General features: G+C 47.3%; 1 protein-coding gene across 3 annotated transcripts in view; it reads right to left on the minus strand.

The window, feature by feature from the left end:
* SRRM4 (serine/arginine repetitive matrix 4) overlaps positions 1-14,393 on the minus strand; it is a 50,116-nt gene that overhangs the window by 8,802 nt on the left and 26,921 nt on the right. For 2 of the 3 annotated variants that reach the window (XM_040605732.1, XM_040605722.1), the window contains exons 6-9: positions 11,970-12,062; positions 10,820-10,982; positions 1,948-2,285; positions 133-345 (exon numbers count right to left, since the gene is read on the minus strand). In XM_040605732.1, the coding sequence (XP_040461666.1) occupies positions 133-345; positions 1,948-2,285; positions 10,820-10,982; positions 11,970-12,062 (807 nt within the window). The remainder of the gene's footprint in view (positions 1-132; positions 346-1,947; positions 2,286-10,819; positions 10,983-11,969; positions 12,063-14,393) is intronic. The other variant, XM_040605740.1, reaches the window with a different exon arrangement.

Consider the following 14,393-nt stretch of genomic DNA (forward strand, 5'->3'; position numbering starts at 1 on the left):
AACTCACGCCAAGCCACGTGGATCCCCAGGCACCCCCGAAACTGTTTTACCTCCCCCTGCAAGCAGCCTGCAAGCCTGCAATAGTTAGACATTGCCCAGGGTCACAGAGACGGCTGTTTTAACTGGCCTTACCTCTTTTCTGAAGAGCAGGACCTACTTCGGGAGTACCTGGGAGAGGCCTTGCGGTGTGAGGAGCGGGAGCGACTGGAGCCAGGGGAGGATCTGCCTGTGCTGGTGTACGACTCACTGCGGGAGCACGGCCTCAGCAGGGAGCTGGGCGTTGGGGACGGGAGGAAGTTTTGCTTCTTCTCCTCCGAGCAGCTGAGACACAAGGACAGGCACCCTCTGTGAACATATATTTGGATAGACATTCAAGCTCTGGCTGAACTATGCTCCCTGGCTAAGGGGAGCACCGTGCTCCAGCCAAGAAATACTCCCATCCTCCCATTCCCAACTGGGGATAAAAAAAAACCCCTCCCAGCTCCCCATGCTGCTCTTGCAAGAGACCCTGCATGTGTGGGTCAGAACCCTGGAGCTCACCCTCCAGTCTGTGCCAGGGAAGGGCTGTGGACGAAGTCTCAGGTGGTGTGAGGGGCAGCATTTCTGCCTCATGCCCAACACACCAGAGGTGTCTGGTTGGCAGAGCCTGGATCAGGCCAGCGAGCAGTGCAGGTCCTGGGCAGGAAGCGAGGTGAGAAGTGCTGGAGCAAGGGAAAGCCAGAGCATGGCAGGGCAGGAGCCTGTGCTCCAGCCCGGCTGTGGAGCAGCACAAGTGGGCATGTTGCCTTTGGACAGGGCTGCGTGAATTCATCCACTCCCAGAAGCACCCTGGGTACGAATGGGGTTACAGCCCAGCTGCAAGCAGCCTCCAGACTGCCAGGGCCAACTGCAATCCCAGCTCCACCCATATGAAGGCAGAGTTATCCCACTGGAGTCACAACGTGAGAACTATATACAACCCTAACATTTTACCCTCTGACTGAAAATCGAGGGCTTGTTCTTTCTAACAAAATTCCCCTGGCTTCCCTCTCCTCTCTCATTCATTGCCCCCACCTCCAGACCACATCCTGGCTCTAACATTCAGCCTTTAAGACCTGAGGTGGAAGAGGTCCCTAACACCACTGTCTGAGCATAGCCCTGGGTACCAGCCACTGCACTTCACTGTCTTCATCCCCAGCATCACCTGGCAAACCCCCAGGAATGGGAGGCAGTTATGGAGGCTGGCATCTCTTCCCCTCTCCTGATGATGACCTGCAACACTGGATTGCGGTTTGATTCCTGTCCCCAGCCTTGACGCTCTGTGCCCTGCCCCCCCCCCCCCAGAGCTGCTGCTGTGTTACCCTGCAGCCAGCCAGGTACTTGCCCCTCTCTGTGCTCCCCACCTGCAGGACATGCTATCTTGTCACCCAGGACCAGTCCTGAATGAGCTGAGATGGGGCAGGCTGCATTTGGCTCATCGGACAGGTGAAAGAACAGTCCATAAAGGATTTAGTGAAAATGAACCCAGCCTCCCTTCCCCGCAGTAAGCAGAGGGGGAGAATTAGCACAGCAACCCCTGACGTACCTTTCAGATTTTGACCAGAAGGGCCAGTGACTCTTTTATTTGACATGGTCATGCCCAGCAGAGTAGGGATGTGCTCAGGACACAGCTCAACTTGGGGCCAAACCCTGCAATCAGCCACATTAATGCCAGAAAAGCCAGCACAAGCCATGTCCAGGGGTATGATGGCTAGGTTTTCATCGTCCTCCTCAGGCTACAGTATTGGTCATTGCTGAGTTCTGGGCTCCAGACTGGCAAGACCGTGGGTCTAATTCATATCTAACTGCCTCCAGACCACAAAAACCTCCCTGACTGCTCACCACAGCAACTGGCAAGCAGGCAGGAGATACAGAGCAACAATGTACCAGGTATTTGGCTGCCAGCAGCAGCTACTGGTAATCACTGACCTTCGGTCTTGTCCCTGGGCATCTGGAGACAGATTTTCCAAAGCTGTTCCCTTGGTCTGGGAAAAGCAACTGGTGAAGGAATTTCCTGAATCAGAGCTGTTATCGCTGTTGGCCAGTTTGGGCTTCCCGGACGAGAAGGCATGGCCAAAGCCATCATGGACTAGACTTCTTTTCTCCTGGCTGTCCTTTGACCTGGATGAGCTCGTTTGAGTGGAGGGAGGGGAGGAAGTATCGTTTCCTGAGTCATATTCATGATACTCTCCATTCTGGCTGGCTAGGTTGCCAGGCGAGCTGTCTGTTTTGGTAAAGAGGTCAGCAGAAGACCCTGACTGAGAGATCTGAAAGCAAAAAAGCCATTTGGCATTGTTTGAACTGGTTTGGTTTTTTTTTTGGGGGGGGGGTGTTTTTGTTTTTTCTTTGTTTTTTTTGTTTGTTTGGTTTTTTTTAAATAAACCCAGAAATTTTACCATCATGATGCACTGAAACAAAAGGAAAGAAACAAAGGAAGAAAGAAAGAAATAGAGAGAGAAAGAAAAAGAAGAAAGAGGAGAAGAAAACAAAAGCACATATCCCTGAAAGAAATCCACAGTAAGAAGAAACTTCTTTTCCCCCTGCTATGATAACGGGAAGATTTAGAGATCATGCAAAGAGTATCAGCATGCGATTCATGTTAAACAAAAGAATTCAACAAAGTAAACGGGCAACTAAAAAATCAAAATAACTAATTAAATAAAAAAGTATAACAGAGGACAAAGCCCTTATTTAACCTTAAAGGGGTGTGGGGGGAAAGGGTATATACATAACCCCCCCCCTGCATAATCATTGGAAAGAAAACAAAAATGAAACAAAATCTTAAATAAGTGGATTTTTAAAGCTTCTGTAATAAAGAGGCTGTATGAATGTCACTAAAATAAGCAAAGAAAAATAAAATAAAATGTAAGGGCTTCTGTACAAAGTAAAAACTGGCAAATAAACACTTTGAAACAAAACAAAAAAAAAAAAAAAGAAAAAAGAGGGAAGGGGAAAAAAGAAAATTCCCTTGGAAATAAAAAAGGTATACAGATACTTCTTTGTGTGCTTTTTTACCCCCTAAAGAAGATACAGCTAATGCGCTCAAGTGACCTCAAATTCCCTGGTGTCTTGCGGATAGCATCCACTTACCCATCAAGAACTCCTCCTTTAGTAGGTAAGGTGTAAGAAAAAAGGAAGAGCGGGCAACATAAGTCCATCATTAGAGTCTCAAATTACATGAAAAAAACATAAACCCTCTCTTCAATCCACACTGCCAACTGTTCACTTGCCTCCTTTATGCAAATGTCATGACTGCTTTTTGTCTGCTTGCTTGTCTCACTTATTATTCATTTTTGTTTCCTTCTGCTTTAAATTAGGCTGTCCAGCCTGTTCCTGGAGGCTGGATCGCTTGTGCTGAAAAGTCGCAGCTTGCACTAAATCCCCTTGGGTTTCATGGAAGTGACAAAGGGAACTCAAGTGAAGGAAGAACTAAAAAAATAAAGTAGAGGAGGAAGAATATCCCTCCCCGTGCTGCATTGGAGACCTACAGGGAAGGGGACAACAGACAGCCCTGCTCCTGCCAGCCTCTGCATGAGGATTAAGCCTAGCTGGGTTGCAGTGGGTTGCTGAACCCCACAGGGTCAGCAAGGACCCCAAACCCACATAGGCTGCTCTGGGCAGGGCTGTTGTCTGGGACCCTGAGCGCCACCAAGGGGATTTATATCATTTGAGTATTTTATAGTTCAGTTTTAACTCCATAGGCATTTACACGAGCCGGTCCAGGAACATTTCGGTACTGGGAGTGAGGCTATGTTAGTACTAATGTCTGCCCTGGCAACAGGGTGAGAATTAGGGCTAAACGCAGACCTGGCACATCTGCACTCTCGTGTGGCCACCTCCTTTTTCATGCTGATGCTCTGCTCTCTTTGTTCCCGCCCATAAGGTTTGGTCCAGGGTCCTTAGAATGTGGACACAGAAGTTTAGTTCCCCCCTACTTGGGATAGTCCTCCAATGTGTTCCCAGCAAGCCATGCCCCCTCAAACACCTGCACTCGTCCTTACACCACACTCTGGGGCGCATAATGACCTCCCTCTATGCCATGCTCTCCACAGTGGGGACCTGGGCCATGCCCTCACAAATCTGAGGAATCCTGAGCTGAGAAAATCACATTGCAATGTTGGCAATACCTCACGGAGCCGAGGAGACCTACATCAGTTGTCACACAGCAGGAATAGGGACAGTCCGTTTGGAGAGCTTAGCTCTGTACTGGCTGGTATAGGGATAGGGCTCTTTCTCCTACACAGAGGGTCTACAGACCTCACCTGTGTCACTTTTTACATGGACCTCCTTCATCCCATCAGGTGGTGCCTTCACATCCACCCTCCTGCCTGTGGCATCTGATCTCTGTCCCTGTGGAGGTTGCTCTCGACCTAGTTCAAGAGGTGCTAACTGGGACAGGGACAGCTGACTCAGACAACAGCAGAGACTCAAAGCAGAGCAGAACTACCAACAAATGCAGTGGCTCTCAGCATACAGGCTGTGGAATGATGACTGCCCAAAACATCTTCACGCTCTGAAAATGCCTGGAGTTGGAGGATCTCCAAGTGCTTCCTATGTTGCCAGAGAGAGAGGCATTACTGCTTCTGGGATAAGGGACAGAGGGACAGGAATTAGTTCATTCCAACAAATCCATACTGGAGCTGGAGACTCCCCATCCTCACCCCATTCTAACTCAGAGGCACCAGGAGCCCCAGCAGCAGACGTGGGAAATGAAGTGATCCTTCCTCACTAGCCAATTTGCACCTTCAATGCAGAAGCCTTGGACAGAGCAGAAACATCTCCCAAGTGTTCCCAAGTAGGAGTGAGTGAAGACACACATCACAAGTCCTCATTTGAGCATCTGGTACTGCTCCTTGCTACTTCTCAGCTTTAGCACTTCTTGACCAGACCTTGCTCACACGAGTAGAAATTGGAAGGTCAAAGGAGAATAAGACAGCCAGGTATCTGGGTCTGGTTTTCACCAGTTCTTTCTGAAACCCAGATGCCACGTCCAGAACTCTGAGAGAACTGGCCTCGCTACGAACCACTACACTCTCCCCAACCACACTGCTGAAGATACAGGATCGTGTTTTAAAATATGGCACCAGATTAATATTTTTTTTTTAAGACAGGCTATGGCTTGCATTAGGTTTGAACCCTAACCAGAAGATAACCAGCTTTTGGCCACTTAATATGTACAAGCACAAAACTACCATGGGACATACTCCCTGGCTATAAAGGTAGGAAAAGTCTGGAGGGGGCACAGCGGCTGCTCTGCAGGACACTGACCCCAGCATCGCACATGCAAACACTGCTTCTGTTCCTTCCCAGTCTAAACCAAAAGGCCTTTGTTTCTGCCAAGAAATACAGCAGTTCCTTGGCATTTCTAAAACAGCTCCCAACGCTGCCACTGGGACCTCGGCTGCATGGGTTTGCTCTGCCTTTGCTGACGTCTACCTTCAAAGTAGCAACTGTTGTCAGCACATCACAAAATCCGTCAAATGACCGGGGGATCAACAAGCTCCTCCACAGCTCAACATTTCTGGTAGCAGCACTCTGGGAAGAGGCAACATGTGGGTATCAGCGAAATATGGAGGCCACTTCTTGTGAGGGCTGGAGGGTCTGGCTGGGGCTAGGCAGGTGCCGGGGCAGTGCACAGCAGCTTCCCAACCCCATCACCTTGGGGCACCAGGCTGTAGCCAGTAGCTTCCTAAGGGCTCAGGGGGAGATTTCTGTCCTGTGGCAAGAGCCAGGACAAGTCTCAAGGTACTCAACTTGCCTGTCTGCCTAGATAAATTCCCTATCTGATGACCTTGGCTTTGCTTCTGGTCCCATTTTACTGCTTCTGAAAGGCATGCCAGCCACATGAAATGGAAACAGAGCGTCACATCTGAAAACATTGTGCAGAGCCCAGTTGAATTCTAATGGCTTTTTATTTTTCTAGGGTGTCTTAAAAAAAGTCTGCTCTTTCATGAATCTAATTTTCTCTATGTGAACATTTGGATTTTTTCCCCCCTCTCTAATAGTCTTGGTGAACTTTGCTTCCTTCAGCTTTCAGCAGGGGACCCACTGTTGCTCCCAAGGGAACTCAAGATATTTTTATTGGATTTTTTTTTCAAACCATTATGTAATCGAGATGAAGGGGAAGTAGAAATGAGGCCCTCACTGATACTCCAGACTAATTTTTAGTGCAATCCTAGACCAAGAGACAGTGCAGTCTAATAGGTTACAAAAATACAATCACTACTTGTCTTCCAATTAAACCAAACAAGTCCATTTACTGTGCTGCAAACAGCCCTGAGGCAAGAGACGACTATATATTTTCTCAGCCATAAGGGGACTGAGACCCATCAATGAGCAGCATGGCACAGCCTCACTTAGAGTTGGAGGATTTTTTTCTTGGGTCTTTTTTTCTCTTGTTCTGCAATTCACTTCAAAGTGGAGTTAATTTCCTTTTCAGAGGTGCATAATGTCTCCCCTTCTCTCTTTCTCTGTGCATTGTAATAATGAAAGGAATAAAGCACTTGCATCAATGACCCTGGCGAGCCTTGCTCTCGACGAGGGCCTGGCAGACATCTGCTGAGGAGCTGCCGGCGTGGGGAGCAGCACCTGCCCAGAGGAGCTGCTCAGGGGAGCAAGGCTGTGTGCCTGGTCTGAGGTACCCCCTCTTCCAGAGCAGAGGGCTGGGAGTAGGCCTTCACCTGGGGGAAGTGGGCTCACCCCTGCTGACGATTTGCCCCAGCTGAAAAGCCAACTTATCTTACTAAGGGAGTACAAACAATAGCCATGCTGTAGGAATACAATATAACCCCTTTCTGCACAATTACAAATCCCTGACTCAAGGAATATTGAGTGAAAAATACCCTTTTTTTTTTTTTTTTTTTGCTACATGGAGAGTTCAGGGTAAGGCTTTCTTTATCACAAGGGCTAAGCTAAGTCCAGGAGCATGGAGGCAGTGACACAACTGTCCCTGCAATGTCAGAGCTTGGGTTATTTGGGGCTGGATGGCAACACTGCTGAGCAGCCTGGCTCACAGATCCATTGCTGGGGCTAAATTCCTGAGAATGCCAGGCAAAGGTTTGTTCCTTTGCAAAGAGCTTTTCAGCCTGCTGGGGTGCAGCCAGTATCGCACAACGCAGGCCAGTGTATCCCCACCTCAGCTCAGGCCAGGCTGGCACTACATTAGAGCAAACCACCTCCTTTGGTGCGTGACTGACGTACAGCACAGCCTTTCCATGGCTGCAGGCATCCCTCCTTCACCCCAGGCTGCTGGCCTCCCTGCCGTCCCAGCACAGCACCGCAAATATGCCAGACAATAACCAGAGGTAACCTCAATCCCCTGGCTGGGAGGGGAGAAAAGGAAAAAGATAACAACTAACATATTTATGGAAGGCTTTGTCTTTCTGCTCTTCAGGGGCCCTGTTTGTTGTCAAAACCATGCTGCCTAACAGTCAAAAAAATACCTTTTCCTATGTAAACCAAAACCCAGGCTAGAAAACAAAGCAACAGCAAGCCAATATGCAGGTCTGCTATAAGATTTCCTGAGCCCTCCTGCACACACTGTCCCAGCCTTTGCACTGGATTTCCCCACTTCTACCTTTCTGCAGACACATAAGCCCAAAGACAAACAGCATCATTTGGAACAAGTGTACCCCACTGAGCCTTGCTGAAAAGCTGGCTCAAGCCTGTGATAATTTGTGACATTGTAAATGGGTTTCAGTTGAAGTAAAGGAGCTGGCAAGGAAAGTGTATGCAGCATGCAGTTATCTTCATCAGGTACAACAAAGGCAACTAGATTCATACCCTGCAGGTATTTATATTGCACTGCTCAACTGAAAGCACAGTGGCATGTAATACATCTGTGTTGCTGTGGAATAAAGTGTCTGCAGCGGGTTAAGGGTCTTCTGTTCCAAAATAGATGCTGCATACTACCCACAGTTTCTCTGCATGCTGAGGCACAGACCCACAATCCTATTCTCAATAGGTGGCTATTGCGGCTGCACAGGATTAAAGGGAGAATGAGAGGGAAAAGCTTGGAAATTCACTGCCAAAAAGAAAAAATAGCAGGGAACTTTGCAGTGTTTCTGCGTGTTTGCATGCATGTGCATGTGCATCAACTTATGCATAAAGGCAAGAGAGAAAGAAGCAGCGAGGTAGATGCATGGGCAAGGCATTATTTTATATGCTTTATCCCTCCTAAGATACAGGTAGACCTAGTTAGAAGTTGTGGCTGTTCCAGCACACAGGAGAGAAAACAAACCAAGGGGAGGGGGTTGGGGCAGGGAGGGAATGGCAGAATGTACCACAAAATGCTTCAGATTTTCAGAATAAAAAGAATATAGAATAAAAATTGGCTTAAAAAGCAAAATCTTTGATTTCAAAGTGCTATAGAATTACCTCATGGGAGTTTGTGTACTGTCTCTCTGGGTCTCTTCTGCAGGTTGTGATCTTCCCTGGACAATCCCTCTCCTTTGGGGATGTGACAATGGATTGATCTCCCTAGGTAAGGATGGTTTGGCTTGGAAGCCCAGGCCAGAGGGAAGGGTAGGGACTGTGACACGCCAGCTCCCACAGAGGACAAACATGGCATTTTTTAATCCCAATTCTGGAATTTTCCACAAAATCTTTCCCAGTAATTTATTTTTGATTTGTGACCAACATTTTCTGCAAAAGCACATTTTCACTTTATAGCACATCCAGGCTGCTCTAAAAGTTGAGTCTGACAGAACTAAGCTTATTTATAGAGCAACCATTTAACTCGCAAAAAGGAGAGGCATCAAAGAGTTGTTGATAGTCATTAATAAATGAGACTAAAAGTTCCTGTTCCATTTTTTCCCTTGCCAGTTTTGAGTACATGATATTTAATGACCTTATTCAGAAAAATTTCAGGGGCAGCACTTAACCAGAGGCTTCAATTTATACAAGTGCTTAAATGTACCCTTGAATGATGTCCCAAGAGCACATAACTTATTTTTGGGAACAAAAGGACATTAGTGGGTTAACATAGTAAAGGTACCGATGCCTTTTAGCCATTGAAATATTTGCCTCTGTTATTAACCCTTACTAGAAAGGATGCATCAGGGGCCTGTGACTTGTACTTTGCATTCACCCCCTGCATCTGTAACTACAAAGCTCTGATTTTCCCTGCCCTGCAGCTTGTGTGCTCATTTACCCTGAGTGAAGCAAGTAGGAAGTGGAGTGCAGCATGCTCGAGTTTAGCTCACTTTAAAGCTTTTACAGTTTTAAATTAGAGTTTACTCTTGCTCAGGGAACAGAACAGCTGGCAGTCGGCCTCACAGGACTCAGGGAGCCTGGCTTCAGAGAGAGGAAGCCTAGTACTAATTAAAAACCAGGCTCAGACTTGAAAACATTTATGTGAAATATGCAGCTTGAACCAAAAAAGACCCCAGTGACATAACGCAGTCTTTGGCTAGTTGTTTTCTGGGAGGAGCTCTTAACTCATTCCTATCTTCCCAAGATGACAGAGGGCAACACCCCAGGCTCACAGCCATAAAAGCTTCATACCTTGTTATTCTCTCTTTGCATGCGCACATGCACACACACACATCTGAGTGTGGTGTGCAGCTTCAGCTATTCATTCTACCTTATATGGTTTTATAAGCAATGACTCACATGTGCACTACACACTCAGTAGATGTATATAGCAAGAGCAAATATGCATATCTATAATGCCGAGAGACAGCTTGTGCCTGTCTGTACTCACGTATAATCTCTGTGTATTTTGATCAGAATCCTGTCTACGCGTGTGAGTGGATAAAATCTCTCCTCTTGCTGGCACTATCTCTCTCATATCTGATGTAGCTACTGTGTATGGCTGAGCTATTTCCAATTCATGACTGGGCCTAAAGGAGAAAAATCATTTCCCCATTATATACCACTCTGGGGCTTGGAGGACTCTGCACTCAAGACACCTCTAATGTTACACATCCACATGCATGACTACCAGATTCTGCACTACCTTGAGTCCTATGTAGCGATTTATCTCTCCAGAATGCCTATCGGGTACTAACACCACGATCAAAGAGCATCACACCTCTGCTTTGCAGCTACTGGGAACAAAGGGGAAACGTGCCATGGAAAAGGAAGACTTCATATCAATCTGTATCTAATATTTCTCTCCATCTCTTGCTCCCTCAATTCTAAGGCATGTATTATATCATCTGTTTCCGTATATATGAAAAAAACATCCCAAGGCACTGAGCCTGATTTTACCCTCAGCTGCCCATGCAGTTCCCATTAGCATCAATGAGAGCTGCTCATAAGTTCCAAATTTGACCCCTAGGCCTGTCAGTTCAGAGCAACAGTGATCCTAGAAGGATCCTGATAATCAGTCAGAAAACATCCCCTGCCAATAATCACCAACTCATTAAGTGTAAATATTTATTTTATATATGTTTGTTTCCCTTTCTTCCCCCGAAGGACTGAACTTTTGGACATGAAGACCAGTGAATTAAGTTCACATCCAGCTGAGCAAAGACTGAATAACGAAAAATTCCTTGTAAAATACCGTTGCTGGAGGCCACTTTTTTTTTTGTTGTTGTTGTTAAATGTCCTCTATTCATTATTCATAGGCTACAGCCTTTGCAAATTTTTCCCCTCTGCAGCCCCACCCTTGGTGTGAAAGTGCTGAGGGAAGGAATGACTTTAAATACACTGGAGAACAGCATCATTAATAAATAATACAGTTTTAACCAACTTTGTCTAACATTGCTATAATTGAGTTATAAAAATTTCATGTCAGATTTCTTGCCCAGATTCCCGTGGCTAGTTCAAGCAAAGAAGCACAATGTGTAATACTTACTACTTCCTTAGGAGACAGGAAGCTGTAGAGCGGAAGGGTTTGGCTGGCTTTTTGGCTGGCCTGAACCTCTGAAGAGGAGCTTCGCTTTACCACGATCTTTGAACGGTACCGGGAGTGTCTTCGCTGTGCTTTATGCCCTTCCTCCCGAGACCTGGCTCTGTGCCTCCAGAAGACAAGAACAGCCAAACCATTATTCCTCAGTATTGCAGTAGTGCCCATTACCAGCTCCATCCAAACCCTTGGCAACTCTGTGTTAGGCCATTGTGTGTGGGAGAAGGTCTTCTACATGACTGCTCTATAGGGTCATGGTGGAGAGAAAAGGCGTGTTTTGCTTTTCTACTTCTAAAAAATACATATATATATATATATTGCAGCCAGGCTTTGGCCCTTAATCTCAAATTTCAGCTCCAATTCATGATTTTACGGTGGCTCAAGGCAAGCCATACTTTCACGCAGCCTTGAATATCCCTATGGAAATACACCTCCAAGAGAAGACAGACTCTTGCATGAACACCCACCCCTCCAATTACTGATTGCATTCCTCCCTCCACTGATCATCAGCTTCTCATAAGAAAATGCCCGGTAGTTAGGAGGAGTGAAGTGGGAAAGTGGGGGTGGTTTGTCCAAGTGCTTTCAGAAAACGTGAAACATGAACTCATGATGTGTATAAACTATGCAACTTGCTATTGCAGCGATGCTGGCTCTAGCACCAGCATCCACTTAGCTGGCCCCAGGATGCATCTGTCATCCACAGGACAGAAATTTTAATCAGGTCAAAGGCAGTGGCTATAGATTGCCATGGGCAAATATATTTCCATTGCTAAGACCATGTTTAAGGGCTTCCTGGGACATCTGCAGTACAGAGCCCTTGGGCTGGGGAAGGGAGACTAGGCTGGAATCAGCTGTCATGGGCTGATCATCAGCCACGGGGATTAGAAGTGACTGCCAGACCAAAAAGCTGCAGCCACTGCTCCTTGAGGCAAAACCTTCTACGGCCGAGACCACAAGCAGCTCAACCCCCAGTACATGACAAAGCTGCTACCAGAATGGGACCTGGCTCCACACAGCGAGTTTGTGGGTCACAGAAACTATTGCAATCATGTCCTTGGAAGTGTTGCAGGACACTCAGCTCAGGGAGCAGTGATGTTACCTGCTTCGGCAGCTGGGGGAGTGGGAGTCTGAGCTCTCTGAGTGAGAGTGGCAGTGGCGACGGCGATGAGATTTCCGGGCACGCCCACGTGAGCTTTAAGAAGCAGAGAGGAAAACCACCGTTAGGCTAGCAGGCTGGGGGCATGCAAGAACCAGCAGCTGGAGGCTGAAGTCAATAACATTCAAATCAGAAAGGAGATCTGCATTTTAAACCAAAGAGATTGGTGTTTGAAACATTGTGCAGGACACCAAGGCATGAGAAATTCTCCATCCCTTCATAGCTACACCAACATTAAGGAAAGCCATCTTACAGAGATCTATGCCAGCATTTTAACTACAAGCTATTAGGCTGGCTCTGTAGCCTGCTTGGGGAAGATCTACGGACTAGCAGGCAGGAGTACAGCAGGCAGCACCAGTCCTTCCTGATTTAAAGACTTTAGAGTGCTACATGCTTGTCCGTTCAACTGCTTGCCCTTCATCCTGCAGGCTACCCTAAGACAACCAAGAAACAGCCTGGGACCTTCCCATTTCAGAACCCTGCTGGGGGGGGCACCATCCATCTGGGCAACCCATCACAAAGCTCCAACTCTCTCAGTAGCACAGGCTCCTTGTTAAAGGACAGGCTTCAAATACTTCAGCACACTCAGGAACAGCCAGCCTGCCTCACCCTCTCTAGGCAGGAGGGTCTAGCCAGTTCTGTGGGCAGTTCTTAAGGTTGCTATACAAACAAAGTACACCTTCCCTAACTCAGCCTGCCCTATGCACAGCTCCTGCTTGAGGGGCAGGACCATTTTACCTGTCTTCTTATAGATGTCCAGTCACTGCTCCTTCCTTTCCTGGCAGGGCCATGGGACAGTTACCAGCAAACCGTGCACAGCGACCCAGGTTAAGTGCCCCGCTGCGCTTCCCTTTGCTCCATTCAGGATGTTACTGATGAATTATCTGGCCCTGTTACTTAAGGGCTGTTGTTACCCGCACCAACAGCTGAAGTCCTGCATGCAGAGAGCAGGGTGCTGTGGGTGGCAAGCTACCTGTCACCTTCTGTGCCCATTCCCTCTCATTGTTGCCCACCACAACAGTCATTTTGGATCTGGTTGGGTAACTCTCCACTCAGGCTGGCACCACTGTGCCAGCAGTCAAAGCTAATGATGGGTTAGCTGGTGGGAACAGGCTGGTTTCATGGCCACGCTGTACCAGTCACTGACAGCACTAATACAACCTGCTTGGACAGCATTTAGCAATTTGCTGCTATAAAAACCTCAGCAAATCAATAGCTTGAGAACAGCATTTCCTTGAAGACAAAAGGGCAACCTCCAGGGTAATTGCCTAAACTCTGCCTGGCTGTTTTCTCTGATGCTTTTCACACCCAATGATTATATTTTTTAAAATTTCACATTTTAGGATACTCCTTCCTTATTTCCATACAGCTGAAATCAGCAACACTGAACATTTCTCCCTCACATGGTGGATTTGTGTGAAAACCCCCATGTTTGCTTTTCACCCTCTGCATCAGTCCCTCCAGTCTGAGTTCCCTTTCTGCAGGAGGAAAAACCGGTCCTGTGAGATTTAGATAACCAGTTGCTCTACCCAAAGATAAGCCAAAGCAGCATCATTATACAAAAATCCTGATCTGAGATGGCTCATGGGATCTATCTGATCCATGCCCAGGAGCAATAAGGTTTGCAGAAACCAGGAGTAGTTCAGCTCTGATTTGTGAGCTGAAAGATGAGGGCTAAAGCACCTTGCCTGGTTTATCCTTGGAGAGCAATTCTAGCAGCTCTCATTCCCCTAGGTCAGTGCATGCCAGAAGGGCATCTGATCTTTGTTTTAACCACACTGTTAGGCTACTGGCCAGTGCTGTGTTGGGGTGGGGAGATGCCTGCTTTTACTGACAACCTAGGAAGCCCCAGTTTTACCACTGAGATTTCTAGGTGTGTAGCAGCACAGTTTGAGGGGAGGAGAAAAAAAAAAAAAAAGTGGCTGTGCTACTGAACATGCAAAAACCATTGAGAAAAGGAGATGGGCTTTCTGCATGCAATAGAGATGGCCTGTGCAGGCACCACAACATGCTTGTGCCTCGTGGATTCCCAGTCTCTTCAGTCCCAGTACGTACTGGGGTGACACTGGCAGTGTCAGGGGCTACTGTTCCTCTGCCTCCTTTCTGCCTAAGAGCTAAAGGTTGCGTTGGGAAGAATTAAAGGCGGGTCCTATTAACACCAAACACACCACCAGATTTCTCTCTGCTAGCTCAGTTTCTGTCTCCAGTAGGGTATCCCAAGTCCCAGCAAATCCAACCAGGGGTTTGGTGCCCAGGGTTCAGCCCCAGAACTGTTTCCTTGCTCTGAAAGCAGGTGAGAAGCCACAAGTTGCAATTACCAGGAGAAGGCAGAGAAGGAAGGGGAAAACAGAGAAGTCTGCCTTCCAG

Source organism: Falco naumanni, chromosome 1, assembly GCF_017639655.2.
Source record: "Falco naumanni isolate bFalNau1 chromosome 1, bFalNau1.pat, whole genome shotgun sequence".
NCBI lineage: Eukaryota > Metazoa > Chordata > Aves > Falconiformes > Falconidae > Falco > Falco naumanni.